This window comes from Pelmatolapia mariae, linkage group LG2, assembly GCF_036321145.2.
Source record: "Pelmatolapia mariae isolate MD_Pm_ZW linkage group LG2, Pm_UMD_F_2, whole genome shotgun sequence".
Lineage (NCBI taxonomy): Eukaryota > Metazoa > Chordata > Actinopteri > Cichliformes > Cichlidae > Pelmatolapia > Pelmatolapia mariae.
In genome coordinates, this window is record NC_086228.1 from 24,570,717 (window position 1) to 24,594,309 (window position 23,593).

The window sequence follows — 23,593 nt, forward strand, 5'->3', positions numbered from 1 at the left end:
ATTGAGGTTTGCAGCCATTTGTTTATATATTGTCTAACCTTGGGGTGAAATTGTTGGACGTCCACTCCTGGGAAGATTGACAGCTGTCTAGAATTTGTTCCACCTGTAAATAATGGTTTTGTAGAATGATGGACTTCAGTTTGTTTTTTGTTATTAAAGGCCTTTAACCCTTCCCAGATTGATGGGGAGCAATGATTGCTTCTCCAAGATCATTCCGATGTCTTTCCTTTTTGGCATTGTTGTAATGCATATCTTAATGTTCCAGACCAGCAAACTGCCAAAACATCTGCTTTTATAGAGGTGCTCACACTTGATGATGATAATCAAGTGCATTTGATTATCAGTACCTGGTTGTTTCTTAATCTCTTCATTCCTATTTTCCCCATTTTTCTGTATGATAAATGACTGTCATTGTAGTTCATCTGAGGTTATGTTTACCTAATTTTAAGAACTGCTGAGGGCCAGAAGATGTTCTGATAACAGGTGATATTTTATCAGTGCCATTTTTATACCTTGTTGCTCTTCCTCCAAATAGAGAACAGTTAATGCAGCTGTGTCAAATTAAAACTTATGGGGTAAATAATTAAATAAAATGACATGTAAATACATCTTGATATCTGATAATGGGAATATAAAATTTCATTTTTTTAAATTAATGTAATTATGAAATATATTTGTTATGGTTTATTTAAACTGTAGATTATTAGCTGGCTCTATTGTAGGGTCATTATAAAGCGCCTTGACCTTACTGTTAGTGTTAAATTCAACTGTATTAAAATTCAGGGTTTTTTTTTCCTTAAATAGCATTTTAACTTCCATTTTAGCTACTTTTATTTTCTAAAAATATATATATATTTTACATTTTCTGTATTTAGTCATGTGATTTCTACATGTTTAGTTTTTTACATGATATAAAATAATAATAAGCACAGGCGCAGTTCACAAACTTCACTGCACTAGCCTTTGTAGGCTTAAGTCCCCTAATGCTCTCCAGATATGTGAAAATAAAAAATATTTTCTGTCTTTGTACCATGAAAAAACAACCCAAGAAATGTTTTAAACCTTTACATAACATTTTTTTAAAAGGAAAAACACAGTAATAGAACAAAATTACAAGTAGTTCGTCTTGTACAGGAAGTCTCGGTCATAATTCGGTATGTTGAAAATGCTGAACCAAAAAAGTTTCTTGTTTGTTCTTTGATTTCAGTCAGTGGATCAAAACTCCCACTTTCTGACCTGTATGATGAAGTACAAAGATGCTGTCTTTACTTCAAGGCCTGAAATCTGACAAATTCGTGCCATGCTGCTTCTAATCTGCCCTGCACCCAGCCAATCAGTCACTCTGCCTGTCACAATACTTTTGCATATCACAGTCTGATGTCACACATTTCAGTTCATGCATTTGCACTGAGAAGCATTCAAATGAGTGACAAAAGGGTGTTTTTACATCACACCCCATTTAATATACCTTCAGGCTTCAGAATGTTTGCATCTTTAAAAAAGTGGTATGAGATTTAAATCAGCTTGCACCTCTTTCCCAGCAGTTTCCTTCTTTCTGTAAGGCTGAGCTTCATTCCTCTGCCTAGGAATAATGAACAGATCCTGCATGACTAACCAGTCCTTCACTGATGTTGGTTAGCTGTCGATGGATACAGCTACAACCATTTCTAACCACAAATAAGCCTGTAGAGGGCATCGGGGAAATGGGTAGAAGCGCACATTTCATTCTTCTGTTATGAATTTCTGCTTCTGAAAAAAGATCACGAGATCATATTTCAAAAAATCACAAACACTGTGTTAAATCGTTCTGCCTAATGGCCTCCAATCCTCAGAGGGTCCGATTAAAGAGGTTCTGCAGGGCTTCCTCTGTGCTCTGCAATCTGAGGCTTGTTTGTGTGAGTGACTGAAGCAGCATTAATGTCCATATTAAGTCGATTAATGATTAGACTCATTTTGTTTTGAATCGTGAAAAGAAAAGTACAGCATGCAGGAGTGAGTTGATTTTTGTTTTTGTTCTCGTTTGTGAAGTTTTGTTCAAGTTTTCAGTGCCTGATGAATGAATCCAGAAATAAATCATAGAAACAGCCTCTGTCTATAACTCTTTGAAAATATAATTGATCTTGTTACAGTTTTCTTTTCATTGCAATGAGAGGACTAGCCAAGTCTACCAATTCTACACGCTTTTTATTCTCCCTTTGACAAATGTGAACAAATCCAGGCTCAAGAAACCATTCAGGTTCTCTATTTGGATTCTCTGAGGCAACTATAGGTGTGCCATTGGCTCTTGTGACAAATATCTAATATTCTTAAAGCACACAACTGCACAAAACATCATGAATAAATTGTTAGTTTTCCGTATCAATACTTCCTATGACCTAATTTCCAGCAGAAATCTCCTAAAAAAATCTCTGTCAAAGGGAACCACAATCCATTTGCACAATTACCGGATGATGAGAGTGACACGCATCAAAGGTCCTGCCTCGGAGTGAAGTGGAGAATGGATCCCGCAAACCACAACTAACCACCAGTGCCATCAATCCAACACCTGAAGAAAACATAAGTGAAAAAGCCACTTTCATGGGCAGTACTGTGTAAGCTGCAAGTTGTGTTTTTTACAGTACTCTATGCAGTCCTGTAAAAAAAAAAACTAAGTAATGGTTTTCTGTCTTCAGCTGGACTGGGTCTCTTTCACATGTCAGATGACAAAAATTCACTTTCCATGGATATGAATACAGGAGTGTCTTGAAATTTCGGCTTGCCCTTTGGCATGCTTTGAGTGCAACAAGTTACTCACTGAATCAATGGTAAAATTAGACTGTTTAAGTGCACTTTTTTGTTTTGTTTTGTATTGATTTATACCTCTGTCAAGTCTAAAGCTTTACATCTTCTTTTTTCATCTTTTGTCTCTTAAACACAAAACCTGGAGAGAATTTTTAATGATTTTGGGTTTAATGATTTTGGGTTTGTCTAAAGCTAAACAATTAGGAGTGAGCGTGGCTGTGTGATACCGCTAATCTTGTTTTTAATGCCAAGTAACACCCAAGCTGATATCCCCATTGCCAATAAATGTTTAAAAAGTTTTAAAAAAATGTAGGCTAAACCCATTTAATTTTAAATCATCTTGTGAGTGTTGGTGCTCTTTACCCTGGGCTGGCAGACAGACTGAACCTCAGTACACGGCATAATAAAACTAACTTATATTTGCTGTACCTCAATACACTGATTCAGTAAAAGGACTAGATGTTACAATCCCTGATAATGCATTGCTTTAAATGGAGAAAATCTTGAGGGATGGCTGTTATGAGGAAAGGCAGCTCAGAAACTTTACCAGCGGCACACATCGTTGTGTGCCTCAACTTTCGGTCTTTTACCCAAGCTAATCTGCCATTTTTCCTTCCTTGGTTAGGTTTAAGGATTAGAGCTCTGATGTAGATTATCATATTAAAATTTGGGACACATCGTCAGTATTTGACCTTGGATTCATCGGGTGTTTCGGCCATTATCACTAGACACCCTCATCCAAGGAGGCCCTGCCAGGGTTGATCAGGCCCCGGAGTGTGTCACTGGTTTATGTTAAATTGTTATTTCTCTTCTTCTTTCTTCTGTTTAGTTTTCTACAGTTTATTTTCTTCTATCTATTCACTGCAACTGAGAAGTAATACTTACCTCTTTAACATTTATGGAGCGTCCAAATCTGCACTAACTACTGTTAAAGATCAGAGGAGAAAACACAGGCTTGGTTTTTAATTCTATTGTATTATAATGAAAGAAATGCATGATAAAATAAGTAAATAATGCCATAATGAATATGTGTACAGTACTATACAAAATTATCAGGCACCCTTCACTTCTTTTATATTTTGCTAGAAAAATTAAATATAGTGATTTCTCGAAACATTTGCAACACACTTGAAACACATATCCATGAAAAGGCAGAAAATAAAGGTAATAACATTTTTAATGAATTTGAAAGTCAATATTTGGTACAAGCACCTTTATTCTGGAGAGGACAATCAATCCAATTCAGTTCTTTTAAAAAAAAATATTTACCCTACATCATATATTGAAAATAAATTGACCCTGATTCGCAACACATAAAATGCAACCAAATAAAATAATCTTGTAATATCCCCCAATATTGCTATAGGGTTGATTTTAAAATTAAAGGGTTAAGAATGACACAGACACAGATTACTTTGGTGCAGTCAGTGATAATTGTTGCCTTTTATCAGCCCTCTTTGTGTTTTTCTCACTCTCTCTGTGCGGGCATGAGACCAGACTACTGTACATCATGAACAATTTGTTATCACCCCTCACCTTCAACTGACCCCAGCACCCACCTCCGCCCCCACAGGCTGGTCCCACTGGATGAGTAGAGGGCTGAATTTCTTCCCCAGCACACAGCTGAATACACATTTATGTCCAATTACTGAGTTTAGATATGGATTATTTTTTTAAAATTAGAATTGATTCTAAGACAGGAATCTCGGGATTTGGAGACGTCAATATTTTAGTATCAATCCACCCAGCACAGCCAGATTGCAAATAGACAAGCAGACCTTTATATTATATCACATTGTTAGTGAGGGCATGTGACAAATAACTTGTCCTAGATGGCTGTAAAAAATAAATAATAATAATAAAAAAAACCAGGACCCCTTTTCATGAACAATGAACATGTTTGAGGCTGTGATTGAGCTGTCTGGTGTGAGTGAAATCTGCAGATCAGTCCACACTTTATTCAAGACTGAAGTGTCAAAACTGATCTGTAGTGGAAAAAATCAGAGATTATTTCACCTCATGGGAGCCTGTTAAGAAAGAAAAAAGGTGTCTCGTGGTACTAGATGGAAAAAAAAAAGCCTTGTATTGTTGAGATTCTTTTCAGTTTGTGTGTGTTCTCGTGTAGAGGCGGTGGTCCAGCCAGGTCTTATGACACCGCTGGGATTCAAGCTGAGCAACATGCTGAGCCTCATCAGAATGTGTGGTGGTGTCGGCGTGGGCGTGTAGAGGCCGGTTAAACCGCAGCTCACCGACAGCCATCTCTGTTCCTCACTCGGTTTCTGTTTACTAGTATTCCTGTTTTCTCTGCCTTTCCTGTCTTTCCTCAAGTCAGTACGCTTCAGTTTATTTAGCCTTTATTTAATCAAATAGACAAATTTAAATATTTTTTCTGAGACCATAGAGTAAAAATGCAGCAATTAACTTGACAAAGACAGTACACGGTATCAATTAGTCGAGCTACGGCTACATGACTGAAAAGCATGAAAAATATTTCACACAAAACAAATTAGGAACAGTGAAAGATGGTGTTGCTGTGAACTCGCTGAGAGGACAACGTAACTTCAAAGTGCTTTGTACCGTTTTCGGTTTGGTAAATAATGGTAGTACTAAAAACTGTTTTCGTACGACACCATAGGCTGTGACAAACACCCAGAAAAAAGGATTTGCTTGCGGCATCAAAACCAGTGACAGCAGTAGATTCAAAGCTTTCCAGCTCTGTAGTTAAAATCAAATGTTAAACCCTCTGGAAATTTAGATTGAAATAGTAAAAATGCATTTGTGATCTCACAGTTCAGAGTCTCATTAATCATCACAGAAATCAAAGTGGGGGGAAAAAAGTCCAGAAATATTGAGAAAACCTAGTTTAAAATTGGCTTATTTTACTGTTTTAAAGTGCCGTTTCTACATATCATAGCAACACTGGATCACCTTAAATAGATACTCACCAGCCACTTTGTTGGGTACGCAGATTCAACTGCTTGTTAATGCGAATATCTTATCAGCCATCATTGCGTGGCAGCAACTCGGTGCATTTAGACGTGTAGACACGGTGAAAACAACCTGCTGAAGATCAGAAACAGTGAGCAAGGTGATTGAAGCTGGTCTGAATATTTTAGAAACAGTTGATCTGCTGGGATTTTCCCACACTACCATCTCTAGTGTTCAAAGGGAAGGGTTTGAATAGAGAAAATATCCAGTGAGCTGCAGTTATTTTGGTGAAAAAGCCTTATTGCTACCAGAGGTCAGAGGAGAATGCATTCTCAAATAACCACTAGTTGCAACCAAGGTTTGCAGAAGAGCATCACTGAATGCAAAAAGCATCGAAACTTGAAGCAGATGGGCTACAGCAGCAGAAGACCACACCGAGTGCCACTCCTGTCAGCTGAGAACAAAAAACTGAGGCTACAATTCAGGCTCACCAAAATTAGACAACAAAAGATTGGGATAACCTTATTTGTCATGAAGTTTATCGATTTCTGCATCAGCAGGTGGACGGTAGGGTTAGAATTTGGCTAAAACAACGTGAAAGCCTGCCCGAGTACTGCTGCTGATCATGTCGATCCCTTTATGACCTCAATGCACAATCTTCTGATAGTTGGTTCAAGCAGGATAACATGCCATATCAAAAATCTCAAATCATCTCAAGCTGGTTACTTGAACGTGACAGTGAGTTCACTGCACTGAAATTCCCCCCACATTCACCAGCAGAATCCAGCAGAGCACCTTTGGGATATGTTGGAACAGAAGATTCACATAATTCATGTCAGTTGAGTTTCTAGCACCTCGTTGAATTCATACCACAAAGAATTATGGCAGGTCTGAAGAAAAAACTTGGTACCAGCAAGGTGCAACTTACAAAGAGACCAGGAAGTGTAATTTATTAATGGGACGTTTACATTCTACCTCATTTCCAACTTCATGTTCGGGACTCGGGAGGAGGGGAGAGAAGGCACAGCTGCAGCTGCAATACAGATAACCTTGCATAATGTATACTTTCCTGGGTAAAACTATTTAATTGGTCTTTGGTTAAATGAGTATGCCAAGAGTGGAAGTTTTTTCTTTTTTTAACGATCGTCCACAAAACATGAATTCCCTACTGATTTTCTATGGAGAAAATAGAAATAAAAATAAAAGACTTGGGTCAAGTAAAGGTAAAAAATGTAAACAAAAGGCCAACATGTTGTCAAACTTTAATGGTTAATGTGCCATCAGAGACAGCACAATCAATAACAGTGGGCAAGGAAAGAATAAAGAAATGTACAGTTTGGTGACAAAAAATATATCCGTATAAAATGTTTTAAGCTTTTTTGCTATCAGCTCAAATGCAACTTGACACTGATTTTTAGTTGATGTATTTTAAGTATGTATTAAAAAAGATTTTTGATGACTATCATGTACAGACGACCCGGATTATATAGTCGGAAGGCATCTGAGTTTACACTTGCTTGAAGTGCGATCAGTATACTGTGTGAGCAGACAGAGAAGGTGGTTTATTGAAAGCATAATACATCCAGCCGGTTGCCTGATTTATTTATTTTTGAAGTTATGATGAATAAAACTGTGAGAGTGGGAAACTCTGTCACGTAGTAACTCTGTTTGAAATGTGAAAAAGTAGACTTTGTTTTGTTTTGTTTTTTATTGTGCTCATTACTTAAGAAAACCATCCTGCAGTGTTAAAATGAAGGTCATCTTGTTTATCTTCACCAGTGTTTTCTGTTTTCCTAACTGGAAGAAAGAGATTTGACTCCTCAGTAGAAGAGTACAGCCACAGAGATGTTGCTCTAGTTGCAAGCTTTTGGATTTGCTTAGAGCACTTAAATAGAAGCTGTTTGGAGTCCAGAAGCAACCACTAAAATACAAGAGGTGTTCCATTTAGCTGCGTCAGTTAGACTTATGGTGTTACTGCCATGTTCCTGTACATGAACACAAAGAAACATTCAATATTCATTTGGAGCACGGCTAAACTGCATCACCTGGAAGGCTGGTAATCTTCTTCAAGCCCTCGAAGCCCACTCATCGCTTCATGTAGGATGTTCACGGTTTATTTTATCCGGAAAAAAATGGATGGCAATTTCCAAAATTGCACCTCTATGCTAATCAGAATATCAAACCACAAATGTATCCACTGTTGGCCTCTTGGTGTGCACCAGCAGTTCTTGTCATCCACTCTTCTTCTGCACAAACCCTTTATGACCCATCATAGATGGGCACGTTTTATCATACTATCAACATGGATAGATCTAAAGATTATAGTGTCCGTGCTAGTTGGCACAGAAAGTGCACTACTTTTCAGCTGATCACGAACATTGTTTACAGTAAGCATAATTTTTCAGGCTTTTGTCAGGGGATATAAAACATGTTTTATAAGGACTTTAATGTCAACAGTAGAGTTTATTAATAATATTTAAAATAGTTCCCTGAAAAAACTATAAATTTTAACTGCATTTTATTTGCAGTTGTCCTGTTACCTTTATTTTACAGTAGCTTCATACCTTTGACACTGTGTAAAGAATTCTTTCTTCCCATCTCTGCAGATGTGATTCACACAGTGGGGCCGATTGCACAAGGCGGAGTTGGAGAGGAGGAGAAGAACGCGCTAAGATCGTGCTACAGAAACAGCCTCGAGACGGCGACCAAAAATGGTGCTCGTTCTGTGGTGAGAATGAATTTGAGACAGCAATTTGAACTGATGCTGAAAACGGGGTAACGCAGGAGAATTGAGAGGTCAGGTTAAAAGTAAAAGAAGGTAAAGAAAAAGAAGTACTGAAGACTGTGACACACGAATAAAGAAGAAATCAAAAGAGTCGAATACAAAAGAAGCATGGGTAGGAAGAAAAAAGGACAGGTGAAGCAGTCATGACTGTATGACAGGGTGCTATAGTTAAAAAAGAAACCCAAGTTAAACCCAAGCCAGAAAAAATGATCACATTGGATTTTTCAAAGAATACAGTGTTCAAACTGAGATGGATGGAGGAAGGGGAAAAGAGGTAGGAGTGTGAGTTGTAAGAAGGTAGCATGAAACACACCAGGCAGGAGGTTTCACAGAGAATGAAGTGTTAAAGCCAAAGAAAAAGCACCAAAGCAACATGAAAACAAAGTCAGAGGTGCAGTCGAAGAAAACAGCAGCATGGAAACAGTGTGAAGATTAATGCAGAACATTAGTAGCTTCGCTAGTAAAGAACAGGATTTGAAACAGACTTGAATGCATCAGTTGCAGGATTTTTTTTAACCCAAGTTTTCATAGCAACAGCAATTTTCACAAAATTTCAAATTATTTGTTTATTGTAGGTGTCAGAGAACCTGTGAGGCATAGTTGCCTTCACCCTGAGTCTTAAGCTGTGCAGTCAGGTTAAATGAACAGATCTGGAGACCTGGGGAGCATCCAGACATCTGCTTGTACTGACATATTTGACAACAGGTTGGAAATCTGCCAGAATTGAAGTTTACTGGCTGCTTGACTCAAAGGAGAACCAGTGGTGTTGCATAGACTTGGCAAACACGGACCTCACTGACTAACAGTTATAATCCTTTTGATTTTTAATATGTATTTATTTCTGTTAATAGCTACATTTACCTTCTGCTGTGGTCTCTTCTTCTCATTGATTTTTCATTGCTGGTGAGTCTGCCAGCAATGTAAGCAAAATCACCTACAGTGCAGGAAATAATGCATGACTTAAATGTAACTGTTGGCTCTGCTGCAACTTTATACTAAAGTATAAGTCAACATTGTTCCAGTCTGTCTTAAAAACATCCGGCTGCTTATGCTTGTCTGCTTGTCCAATTTAAGAAAAAAAAACGTTTTTGGTCTTGGCAGTTGTCCTGCGGTCCATAGCGGCTGCAAAGACATGCCTCTTTTAATCAGATGCAATCTAAGTTCTGCGGAAACAAAATCCCCAGTTGTCTTTGTGCTGTGAAAAAATGCTTTCAAAGCTAATCTGAAGCGATTAATTGGGCGACTTAGAGAAACTAAATCCAAGGTTAAATACTTTCAGTACCAAATTACCTCTTTTACCTTGCCGAGATGCAAAAGAGGGAATGTGGTGCTAAATAGACTTTAAACAATTCCCTCGCTCACATTCGCTTTGTCGGGAACCTGAAATAATGAATCTGCTGCAGATTTTTTTGCAGCTATTGTTAATAATAAGAACAAATAAACAGTGCCTTCAATGCACAGACAGGTGAGGACTTTAATATATACCCAGAGTAGAGTTGACAGGTGAGAGAGATGAAATAAAATGATGATTCAAACTGGAAATGTCATGGTTCATATTCCACGTGTTAACTCACAAGAGGATGGTTTTTAAGACAACACAGACAACACAGTTAAAGGCATTCAGTTGCTAGACCACAGCAACACTTACTGTGTAAAAAGCAGTGTGAGCTCTTAGAAGAGGGCGACTTTTTTTTATAGTGAGCACTCATCCAGCATGTTGTCATCGCAAACAACTCTGTTTACCTGTTAACTTTTACCTGTTTGTCCTGTTTTTTGGGAAGGATCTCCCACTCAATCACAGCATTGGTGGGGAAAAAGCCCATTTAGTGTTGTATTAAACTAATATGACACAATTACAAGCCCACAATCTGTCTAGCACTGCAGCAAGTCTTCCATTCAAAGCTTCATTTTCACCAGCATCATTAAAAAGTAGCTGTTGCAAAAATGCACCAATTCCACAAAATCGTGGACACAAGAAGTTTTTTAACTTCTTTTCCTAAAGTATAATAGCTTACGGTATAAAGTGATTGTTTCCTCAGTGGCTGTCTGTATACCCACCATCGTAATTACTGTAATGATGCCTGATTAGTGTTGCTAGCACGGCCGAAGCTGACGGAAGAATTCTTCCCTGCCCGGCCTCGTCAGCAAAGGATGATCAACAGTTTGGTCTTTAAATAGATGTGAAAGTCAGAGGCAGAAGAAAGGCTGCCATAAAAAACAATCAAGAGAAAGACTCCATCGGGATCCAGCAGAGAGTGTGATTTCTGTGCAGTGCTACGTGTGTGTACGTGTATGGCTGCCTTTGTGAGGACCAGTTTGTTGTAGACCTTGAAAGTGAGGAGATTTGGGGAAAGTTGCTTTTGGATACATTGTCAAAGGCTAAGACTTGGATTTAAGCTTCAGGTTTAGCGTCAGGTTTGAGTTATGTTTAAGGGTTGCTTCTAGGCCTTTGGTTTATGCTAGTTAAGGTTGAGTAGAGGGGATAGGCCATGCATTATGTCACCGAGTGTCCTCAGAAGGATAGACATACGGAGAGTGTGTGTGATGATGATGAGCTCTTCAGAAAGTTATCAGATCTTTTAAAATTTTCCCCATTTTGATGTGTTTCATGCTCTTCTTCAGTTCATGTTCTCTCATCAGTCTGCACACAGTATCCCACAATGTCAAAGCAAAAACAAGGTTGTAGAGTGTGTGTATGTTTTTAATTAAAAGAGTGAGTCTTTTTTTCCATTTTGTTTGGAGCCTTTATATTGATACACGCACGTCTATCAGTGATCCTTGAAATGCCTACAGCGTGATATGTCTTTTTGAAGTCATTGCACAAAATCAAGAAATATAAATGGTAAATGGTAAATGGCCTGTATTTTATATAGCGCTTTACTGGTCCCTAAGGACCCCAAAGCGCTTTACATATCCAGACATCCACCCATTCACACACACATTCACACACTGGTGATGGTAAGCTACATTGTAGCCACAGCCACCCTGGGGTGCACTGACAGAGTCAGTATACACACATACCAGTTAAAATAAAGTTTCCAAAGATCTGCGGGATGGGTTTTTGTTTATTTGTCTTTTAAATTATCACTTTTCGATGTAGTTTTTGTGCTAAAGCACTGTCAGGGTGCATTTGGTTGAATTTGGTTGAAAATGAAAGAAATCTGGAACCACCAACACTCATCCTGCCAAAATCAGGAATAGGGGAAGAAGGCATTGCGTGAACAGGTAACCAATAATTCAAAGGTCATGGTAAATAGGATCCAGAGTTCCTTTATGGAGATTAGAGAGTCTAAAAGAAGGGCAGCCTTTGGTGATGCGTTCTAGCAGTCAGGCCTTTATGGTGGACAGACTGCTTTGTCAGATACCTGACTCTTATACTTCTGGTCTGATGAAATAAAGATTGAACTCTTAGGCCACAATTCCCCACGCTTTGTGTGCAGGAAACCGGACACTGAGCATCGCCTAATTAATACCATTCCTACAGTCAAACACAGTAATGGCAGCAGAAGATGGATGCAAAAAACACAGAGCAATACTGAGTGAAAACCTTTTCCATTATAAGATTTCAGACTCAGGCAGAAGTTTACATCTTAGCAAGAGTATAAAGCACATTACCAAGTAAACTCGGCTCTGGTGTGGGAAAGTCAACCAAAAGTCTGGACCTGAAGGAGCATCCCAGGAGACACTTGAAAACGCCTGTGCACCACTGCTTCCCGTTAAGCTTCGCTGAGCATGAGAGATTCTGTCAAAATGAAAAGGAGCTTTGGAAAAGAAAAGCATGCCAAACTTGTGGGATTATTCCCAAGAACTCATGATGCATTGCTGCAAAAGGTGATTTAGCAAAGTACTGAATCTACTGTCTGAACACGTATGTAAAAGGAGCGTTTGATTTCTAAATGATTTTGCTTCATCATTATCATGTGTTGTGTTTAAATTGGAGAGTGGATTAATTGAATGCATTAGAACATAAAAGAGTGACACAAGGAGCTGAAAAATGTTTTAAATGTGATCCGCGGCACACTGTAACTTGGTTTTTCCTCTTCACTCTGCAGGCTTTCCCTTGCATCTCCACTGGAATCTACGGTTAGTGCCTGTATGTGTGTGTCTCCTCTGTTCCTACACTTTGTGTTTGTGTGTCAGTTGTCTATCATTTATTTCACGTTTATTGATCACCAACAACACTTCTTCTCTGCTGTCTTCATCCACTGTACACACTGTGTGCTCTCCATCACACGCTTGTCAGTCTGCCTGTTTGACCAGAGTGCCGAGCCTCCGGGTGCCGCTTGTCAAATGATCTCCCCCGACCCAGAGGTGGTTCTCAGATTAACGCCTTGGATTAAGAGCGGCAGATTAAGATAGATTAGGCTGGAGATTGTGTCATATTGACTGTAATCCTCTTCACGCTGGCAGGAGAGAGTTAAGGATAGTGCTTAAACACACCCCAGGGTGGCTTTGCTGTGAGGGCTAGTTGTTGACACCTCTCTGTCATTGCTGGAAAGAGGAAAAGGCTAAATTCCCAGTTGACTCCAGGTTGTCTTCCTCCCTGTTCTGCTTGTTTGTCATTGTCCCGCTGTTTCTTTCCTCTTGAGTGTTTTGTAGGTCAGGGTGTTGAAGGAGTAACACAAATTATGTAACTTTAGGAGGTATAAGCAGCTTGTGTCTCTACAGACAGACGGCTGCAATTGAAAACAAATCTGCCATCTTTAAGCCTTAGTTCCACACAGAAAACATACCAGCGTATGAGTTTCATTTTTAAAGAATGGTCTCATATTTTAAAGCTGTAACTTAATTCCAATTAAAGCATTAACTGCTCCTCATCAGTGTTTTATACACTCTGTAATCTAACGAAATTGGGAAAAACAAATGTGCCTGGCAGGCAGTCACACTAGTAGTTTGTTATTTGTTTTTTTTAGTAGTAACACAGATGATGTACACCTCTTCCCAGACTTTGTACCACTATTATAGCTGCACTTTAAGGCCCTGCAAACCTCGCTGGTGTTTCAGTCAATAAGGCTGAGCAGACCTCATTACAGCGTAGGTGAGAAGACCTCTGCTGGGAAATAAGCGAAATAGTTTACTTACTTTACTAATAAGGATGGTAAATACATTTTTGGAGGAAGTATAATTGCATCCTTGATTATGTTCATTAGCAACATTTTTCTCCTCAGGTTGCCTCTTGCGTCAGATATGTGGTAAAGTACAGATTACTAAAACACTCGAGTTAAGGTTGGAGGAAAGATTTTGGTTTTGATTAAATATTAAAAAGGGAAACGTGTTCCACGCTGTGCTTCACATCCAGTGCTCTGCAAGTTAAGCTCTGAGATTAAATCGGTGCTCGCGCTCAGAGTTTTTGCACTAAATTTGTGGTACCGAAATAAACCACTTAATGTTCATTTCCTGCATTTTAATTTTATAAATGAGCTGATTCTTCAGTAGAGCCCCAAATCTTTGAAACTCCCTAAACTGAATAAATCGCTGAACTCTCCTACTGCTAAACCAGACAGATTACTTTTACATGCAAAGAAAAACAAAAGTACCAATCAAAAGCTCAGACACACCTGAGGGCAGATATGTTTCTAATTATTTGTGTGTCACAGTATCAGAATATTTTATGTTTAATAAGATAACGTGATGCACAAATGCACAAAATTACACTCTTTTGATTGTTGTACAGAGTGAGCATGAAGCCAGTGTGATAAAAAATTTTAATTTCTTAAAATATGTTGAAAACAAGTAAAATTTATGAGAATATCAGTGATGTTTGCTTTGGAAGATCAATCGTTTAGTGGCTTTACAGGTGCATCTGTGGTTTAGTTTCCTTCTCACTGGCTATTGATGATTCATCACAATTGTTTATTTACTAGCAGAATAATCCGGGACCACAATACACATATGTGGTACAATTTCCTGGATCAGCATTAGAAAGAAAGCTCAACCTACTGTGTTGTAGGTCACTGACGAATTCAGCAGATGTTGTTTTGTTTTTAAAAAATGTAGAAATCAATTAAAAATAAAGAAATGCTCTTCAATGATTGAGTGTGCCTAAGCCTTTCACTGGTACTGCATGTAAATATAAACCAATCAGTAGAAATCAGGACAGACGTAATTCAGCTCTACAGGACTTTTTATGGGCTGTTTCCACAGTGTCTTACACTTTTCATGACTGATTCATTGTGGTTATTACCAAAAACTGCCCTGATCCTTTAAGTCAATTTGACATTTCAAGTTTGGCGCTTATTATGTTGACAGTGTGGCTTATTTTTCAGACCCATGTGGACACAAATTACATTAATTTAACACCCAGCAGCTACATTGTGAATCCTGTGTTGCATCCTGTTTTGTCTGCATATCAGTCTTAATTCTTTGTGCCATAGATCCAACAAGGTGCTGGAAACATTCCTCAGATGTTTTGGTCCATATTGACATGATCGTATCACACAGTTAATGCAGATTTGTTAGGAACACGTCCATGATGTCAGTCCCTCTGTTCAACTACATCCCAAAGGTGCTCTATTGGATTGAGATCGGAGAGCCCATGCGAATTGTAGTGTGAGTTTGCTGTTCTTTGCTTGCAGGAGTTGTGGCATTTCCACCCAGAGAACTGCTGCTCACTTGATCTTTTCTCTTTTAGACCATCCTTTGAAAACTTTAGCGATGGTGGTGTGGGGAAATCTCAGTAGATCAGCAGTTTCTAATTCTAATGCTTGGTATTGAACTTCAGCAGGGTGTCTTCACCTATAAAGCTAAATGCATCGAGTTGCTGCATTTACATTGGCTGATTAGATATGTGCTGAACAGATGTACCTAATAAAGTGGCTTAGTTGGCTGAGCTTTTTTTCCTGTGCGAATTTGCACAGATTTGCTCAAAATAATCCTCTAATATTTAACAGCACTGCTGTCAGCTGCACATTTTCTCTGCCTCCTCCAGCACTAGCACTAACCTTGCTGACAACCTGTGGTGCTGTTTACATCATATGCAATGAATGCATTCAGTGGAAACTATTCAAAACAATCAGTGTGCTCAGTGAACAGCTCTGCTCACGCCAAATGTATTTTTCAGTCTTTTTTTTCAGTATTTTATTTGTGGATGTAATGTATACATTTAAAATTAAAGTGATAAGGGTTGAAATACTGAATTAAAGAGTGACGCAGGTCTCAATCGGTCCAAACAAACAGAAAAAGGAGTGAAAACACCTGTGCAGACGGAGTGAGGCCACTTGAATTTGATGCACAAGTCAATCAGTAAAATGTTTTATATAACAAGCCATAGTGGGCACATATTAACATATTATATTACATTTTCTTCAGTGCATTTGTTTCAGTGCTCTAACAAATTGTATGTTGCTAATTTGTACCCTCGTGTATTCCCCTGTGCTAACACGCTGAACCATCTCCTAATGTATAATCACATAGTGTTTGTTTGGGTTGAGCAGTTTGGCCAGATGATGAGTTTTCATTGCCTTTGTGCTGCTTTACCAGCGCTGGGTATAATTTTCCAGCAGTGAAAGGTCTCAGCTGCTCAATGAATATAGAAGAAGAAAAACAGTCTTTCTCCATCTGTCTCCTGGTAACCAACAAGTGTGTTGTGTCTGCGTCTCGCTGGAATAACTGAGTCGGGATCAGACGACGTGAGAGGAGTCAGAACGGGGAGTGTTAGAATAGTGGAAAGAAGAACAGAAAGCACCGAAGACAACAGCACAACGCAAGCACACAGATCCTCTCTCTGCACCTGTTCTCGAAAACTGTGTGTGTATTTTTGATGTCGCTTGCGCGCGTGTGTTTGTGTTTCTGTAGGATATCCATCTGAGCAGGCTGTGCACGCGGCGTTAAAAACTGTGAGGGACTACCTCGATGCACATCATGACAAGGTGGGTATGTGTTTGTGTTTGCGCCTGCATGATTGGCAATTTTTCCCCTACCCTTTCCTCCAGGTATTATTTCTCTCACAGCTGTTGTTTTTGTTTTCGGGTGATACGAGGAAAAGGGTGCATTGAGAAAACACACACACACACACAATCAGACACACAAAAAATATTTTTGAACACACACCCAAGTTCTGCCTCTCTCATGCTCATGGCCAAGTCTGCGTTTTAATTGGCTCCTTGCGGGACCAAACCCGACTAACACAAACACACAGGCACGCACACACTTTCTCTCTCAGGAGAAACGCCAAGCGGAGAAAAGACAAAATGATGGAATAGATGACTGGAGGGGAGGGACGGAGGAAGAGATTGGAAAAAGCGGAAACTTTCCAATCAGTCATTGACAAGCCCTAAACTCTCCTCCCTTTTTCCCCTCCTTTACTTCTCTGGTCTCCTCCCACTTCTCTTTTTCCATCTTTGAGCCTCGCTGTTACCGCCGTCCTGCACGGCCTCCCGGAGAGGGTGCTGATGATGTTATTGTTAGCACTGACATCTCCAGAGTCTCTGTAGCAATACCGGTCAACTGATGCCATCAGCCGCTCTGTGCATAGCAAATGAACTCGAATCATTGCATTTCTCACCAGAGTGGACAACAGACAGCAAGCCTCAAATGTCAGTAAATAAGACCAGAAGGCCAAATCAACAAAAAACTTATTTATATTCTGCCCACAACTACATCCACTCTGCTTTTAAGGGAAAAAAAATATTGAAGGCGACCACATAAATATAAAGAGAGAATGTTTACCAGAGGAAATTGGGTTTATTCATTAATTGAACAGTTTTATGGGGTTTTGTCGAGCTTGTTCTGGCTCTGAGCGCTTTAATGTTGAAATGAAATTGAAAACTGCAAACATAGTAAGGTGCAAAATGGACTCAAGACACGGGTCAGTATGCCTACATTCTGCATCAAATGTAATAAAAATCTAATCATTTATGTGCAGAAGACATACCAGTTTTAAAATGTAACTGCTGTTGTTGTTGTTTTGTATTTTGGGGGGGAGGGGGGGTCTCGAATTAGACTCAGAGTCGACTAGAGAGTCTCATCAAATCCTTTTAGCAGCTCTTCTGGCTTTTTATTCATAATCATGAGCTTCTTCAGCAGAATGAGCTTTTTAGTTGCATTGAGCTGCAAAGCCCCACCCTACTTAGCTACTCTTACAAATTAATTGCACTTCTGCATTATGTCTATGGGGTAACTTGCGTCATAGCTGGAACCCCATTTTAACCCTACGCCGCAATCTTCTGCATAACCTGACGTGCACCTCCCTAGAAATGTAACCATGCGTTGGGTTGGGATCAAAGGAGCTTCCGGTTACTGCACAAGTTAGGATGTAAATTTCCCACAGAAGTCTAAATTAAACGTTAGCAGCGGTGTGTGATACTGCAAAACCAAGTAAATACAGAACCAGTATCGCTGATATTTTTAAACCATAAAGGCGGCTTATGTACAGGAGAGCAGTACAAGATGATTTATGAATTTAATGTACCAAACTTGGAGAGAAACATATTCAAGTATCAGTCCTATCGCATCATTAGTGATCCAATGTCGATGTTGGCATCAATATGATCGATCTGCTCTCCCCTAACTCTTGGGGTGTCGTCACACCTGTAATGGTTTTTAATCTGTTCAAATCAAATTATTCCCCCACTTGGTGCTGTTTGTTTCTGCAGCTGTAAACACACCAATCACATTCAGACACAGACCAAAACAACAACGTTCTGGTTAAAGTTGGTCTCAGTCTCATTATAAATGACTTCAAAGTGGTTCCTTTATACTGAGGACATGGTCCAACCCAACTACCAAGTGTACACTGCAAGCTTCAACACCTTCCTCTGGCTGGGTTTGCTTTGCATTCTGGGAATAAGCAGTCCCACAGATGTACTGTAGCAACTCGCCTCCTACATACAGTTATATGCCCAGGTAAATATAAATGCTAGGAGAAAACTCTTCACGTTATCTACTACTCCAGGACCCAGCACCTTCTCTCTGTGTTTATTTTTGTTACTCTCACTGCAGACGCATCTGGCCAGTAAGCAGACTGAGCATTCTCACGTGGTTTGTAGTGACACGTTTTGGTCCTCTGTGTGAAAAGAAACCTAACCAAATAAAAAATCTAAAAGTTTACAAACTCATCAACTGATCGGTATAGCTTTACATTCTCTTAAGTGTGCAATACTTTCATGGACTGTATATCAAAGAGGCCACTCATTGGTTTCTGGTCACCTCTGTACTATTTTGTTGGACAAATTATCTTCTAACACTCTCTGAGTTGGTGAGCAAACTCCATCCAAAAACTTTACAGACAGACATACCTGCTAATTGGTGCTAAATAACAGACTAATAAAAGGAAACGGTAGAACTCACTAAAAGTAAAGCACAAATGTTTTGAACAGACTGCACCATGCTGGTCAAAAAGGGGAGCCTTGATGTAAAAATTCTCTCTTGATAACCACAGTTAGCCAATTTTTTAAATATTTTTTAAAGCAGATCAAACACAGCTTGGTGTGAATAAACAATCATTATTTTCAGGATGAGGTTTAGCTAATGATCAGTGTGACTTTCAATCTCATCTGTTAAGCAAGCATCAGTATGAAATCCTAAAACTCTAAATTAATAATTTGACTAGTTCCACAATTGCATTATTTCTGGACAAGTTGTGCTATGACTGAAGTCTTCAGAAAATCTACTAAATAGACATCGTGGTGAGAATATTGTTTCAGTTGCTGAGTCTGAAGTAAAGCTGAAAAACACAGTATTACATGTGTTTCAAGATGCATTATTTGTTAAAGGATATGCATTTTCACAAGAGCACAAAGACTAATGTAATTTCCACAACAGTCGACAGGTTTTCTGTTTGAGAGGGGAATATTTACAGGTTGTGTAACGTGTTTCCATTAACAACAGGCTGTTCTCAGAGAGCCATTTACATTGACTTGCTGTTATTGTTAGCATTAGCATCTCTAGGCTCTCTGCTGCAGTAGTGTGAGAATTAGTTCCCACTTCTACAGTTTTCAAGTGGAGCCACCTTCGTGTGGAGGTTAGAAATTTCAAACCTTAGCCTAGGGGATCTAGTTACTTACCACACATTTCCATATCTTCCCTTTTAGCTTCCATGCAAATCCTGGTGAGTGATGGTAATTGTACAGCAAGCCGGGGCTGAAAAACATGGGCTGCAGGCTAGCAGGCTGCTGAAATGCTTCTTTGAAAGCACTGAGACTTAAACTCCCACACCAGGCAGACAGAGATGGAAACAGCCTGGCTATAAATTGCACTGCCTCACCCAAAACAGAGAAATCAAAACCTTTGTAGAGACATTAGGGTGGTAATAATGTTTGTCAGAGTCAGAGCAGAGTAGAGGTTATATCCCTGGAAGCATCGTTTTACTGTAGCTACAGTAACTTTAATCATTACAGGCTACATCCACAGTGTGTACTGTACTCTATGTCCAGATATACAGAGCATAATATAAATATTATAGACTGCAGAGCTGGGGTCTAAACAACATAGGAGCTCGGAGCATAAAGATTCTTTGTCATAAACTAGCTGCACACTCTCAGCCAATGTCTTAATATTGTTTGAAAGCTACTGTATTATGTTTATGGCTTTGTGTGTGTGTGTGTATGAGATGATCTCTCTAACCCCTTTATTTCCGCCTCTGTCTTTTTGTCTTTCTCTCTATCACACACATACACACTCTTTCCCTCTCTTTGCACATTTTCAGCACTCTGTCCCCAGCACACAGAGTAATAAGTGCCTTGTCGTGGCATTATCATAATAGGGAGCTAATAGTGGAGTAATGGACTGATGCATTAGCGGCATTCTCCCGATATTGCCGCCGCACAGTGTCACACATTTTTACATTGTTCCCTGCTGCAACTGATGGATTCAGAGTTATTGCATATGCTTGCAATAAAGGTCATTGTGTGTGTGTGTGTGTGTGTGTGTGTGTGTGTGTGTGTGTGTGTGTGTGTGTGTGTGTGTGTGTGTCAGCTGGACAGAGTCATCTTCTGCGTGTTCTTGCCGAAGGATCAGAAGCTGTATGAGGAAAACCTCCCGCTCTACTTTCCTGCTGGTGAGTTTCCCTTATACACACACACACACACACAGTGATGACAGCTCAGCTCAGCTCCATTTAGCTACACGCTCAAATAGTGTGATATATCTGTTCACACATACATGAAGCTACCAGACCATAGTACTATATATATAGAATACTTTTTACACTAGATAAACATAAACTTTACTCCTCACTAACATGGATGCATGCGCGGTGTACTTAACCACCTTTATTCTTAAATTATATTTATATAATATTGTGGTTAATATTTACTTAACCACACATGCACATTGAGACACACTACAAGGGAGACACATTTTCTGCTTCTTAGCTATAATCAGTTTCTTTGACCGTAGCTGAGAAACTGCTGTGTTATGTATTTGTTTATTTTTTTTGAATTAATTTGTTCTTGGTGGCTTACGATACTATATTAGACATGAGCAGTCACAGTTTATTCATCCACCATGTGCAGCTACACCTATCAGCAACAACATTAAAACCAGTGACAGATGAAGTAAGGAATACATAATGCAATGTGTTGGGAAACCATGGCTCCTGACATATATACAGGATCAGGATCACACATACAAAAAATAGCCATATATTAATGCAACCAAACAGCTTTTAACATTGATTGATTTTGAGAGATATTCCAGGCTGATGTGTAAATGGCTCTGTGAGAGAACAAGAATAGGGAGGGAGCAGCATGTGTTCAGGGCCTGCAGAGAGAAGGAAAATCCATCCATCCATGAGCTTGTGTTAGTTTGTTCTTATATACATATAGCATTTTAGCCCCGGAAAACCAAGATGGATGCAGTGAGATTGGTATAAAATAGCTATGAATGAGTCCTGAACTCTAGAAATGAGTTAACATTTTGCACATCTCTCATGTCAATTTTTAGACTTCAGTCAGACAGCCCTAAAGATGTGTCAGCGACCCCTAGGAACCACAGGTCACTAGGGAAAAATGTATATTCCACGACTGGTTGGTGATGCTTGTCAAAACACTGACTTGGTGGTAGTGAAATTTCAAGGAACTGCGATACAAACAGCAGGTGGGAAGTAACAAAGTACAAATACTTTGGTACTGTACTTAAGTAGAATTTTCAGGTATCTGTACTTTCCTTGAGTATTTATTTTCCTGACAACTTGTCTTTGTCTAGCTGGAAAAAACAACTAAACCCTTTGTTTGTATGTACACGCCATATTGAAATTATATTTTTTAAAGAAAACATTTTTTTAATTGCAAAAATGTATAAATAAACTCAAGTACAGTCAAAGGTTAAAGTCAAATAAAATAAGATATATATGCGAGCTTAAGGCATAAATAATGTACCTTTGTCTTCTTGGAAGACTTTCTGATGTTAATTGGAGGCAAGTTTTTGTTCTGCTGAAAACAGACATTATGATTGTGTAGACATTAATTAATATTAATGATGATTCAGTGTCCAGTCTAACAGCCCTCGGGGTCAGTGGCTCAGCGTTTAACAGCACTTGTACATTTTTATTGGTTTGGGTTTTTTTCTGTTTATAAATATTAATGCAATTTAATTAATAAAACATTTGATATTATGTCACTCAGGGGTTTTCCTGAGTGGACATCAGCGGGGTGGGAGGAGGTGGGGGGGGGGGGTTTCTGCAAAGCTATGACATCATAACAATCAGATTCAGTGTTGAACCATTATGTTTCAGTCGGTGCAGCTTTTACTTTTGGTTTGTGTCGCACTTTTTTTATAATTTCACTACCACTCACTGAGCAGTTGGCGAGGGTTTGCAGACAAGTGGAGATCTTCCATGCAAATTATGGGCGATGCACACCCGCCAGTAACCACAGCAATCAAAAAGAGGCATTTAGCGTAGCTCTTTGCAACCATTTTCACCTGGTGACAGCTGGCAACCTGCAGCAACCACTAACCGCTTGGGATTACACACTTTTTCCTAGCAACATGTGGTTTCCAGGTCATCAGTAACCACTGCCTAGGCCTGCATGAATGGAATCTTAGATGCATAGCATAAAGTCTGTGGTTAACACTCGCTTTGGACATTTTTATGATTTGTTCGATAGTAGTTTAAAAATTCATGAAGAACAGGTGCGTAAGAGTGTTTAAAGAGATCAATTATAACTTCTTGTACTCTGTTTTATTCACCATTATTTTAATAAATCACAATGTTTTGGTCCAACTGACCTTCATTAGATATCATCATTTGTTCAATAACAAAAAAATAAATACCCCACTTGCAAATTTTAAGCTTTATGTGTGCTAGAGAAAGCGGGTGGTTAATAAGTGGCTAAATAAGAATAAGTTGTTGAAGACATTCAGCATCATCACATTAACTGTTTCCCCCATAAAGACAACATTTGACGACCTCCCTTGTACCCTTAATGACGAGCCTTGACACCTCATTATATATCAATAAAGACGCGGTTTGACCATTAGAATAGTTTCTGGGTTTTTCTGAGGGTAGCCGCAGAGGCGGAGACCACCCTCACTAACCTGCAAACCCAGGCATTTTCTTCTAGAAGCAGAAATACGACAGAAAGCACTCAAGTCAGAAAAAACATTTCAAAGGTTACTCCTAGTGGACTTTCAAGGGGTAAAGAGTTAAACACAGGAACTTGATTTTGGTCACGCAGTCTTGATTTATAGCCTAACATTATTGTGGTGAGCTACTTTCTTTTGCATTTAAGTTTCAAAAATCATAAAAAAGGGTGTCAGTTTGTAGAGATTTGCTGAACCAAACATGGTGGCATTAAAGCTTTCCCACAGAGCCTTTTTTTCTGATACTCATAAAAAAGAAAAGCCTATTGATAATTCCCACTGGCATTTTGTCAAGGCAACCAAGATGATGCCCACTTTCAGTTTTTGCCCTATAAAAAGCATAGTCAGTGCGGCACTTTATGAAAAACACACAGGTTGTGCTTACGGTACTTTTCATTTCTGATCACATGAGCCACCTGAAATAAGAATGAACGTTACACACAATCTCTACGCTCATGAGCTGTCTTATTATGAAAGTTCTCACTGTTGAGCTTCCTTTTAACAGGAAGGACTTTGAGAGTAATGACAGTCTGTGTGTGTGAGTGTGTGTCCTACAGCTTCTTTGTTTTGTATTTGATA

General features: G+C 39.1%; 1 protein-coding gene across 2 annotated transcripts in view; it reads left to right on the forward strand.

Moving 5' to 3' along the window:
- The window catches only part of macrod1 (mono-ADP ribosylhydrolase 1), a 142,476-nt gene that overhangs the window by 113,614 nt on the left and 5,269 nt on the right, over positions 1–23,593 (forward strand). For both annotated transcript variants that reach the window (XM_063496297.1, XM_063496290.1), the window contains exons 6-9: positions 8,316–8,437; positions 12,547–12,577; positions 16,289–16,362; positions 20,408–20,489. In XM_063496297.1, coding sequence (XP_063352367.1) covers positions 8,316–8,437; positions 12,547–12,577; positions 16,289–16,362; positions 20,408–20,489 — 309 coding nt within the window. The remainder of the gene's footprint in view (positions 1–8,315; positions 8,438–12,546; positions 12,578–16,288; positions 16,363–20,407; positions 20,490–23,593) is intronic.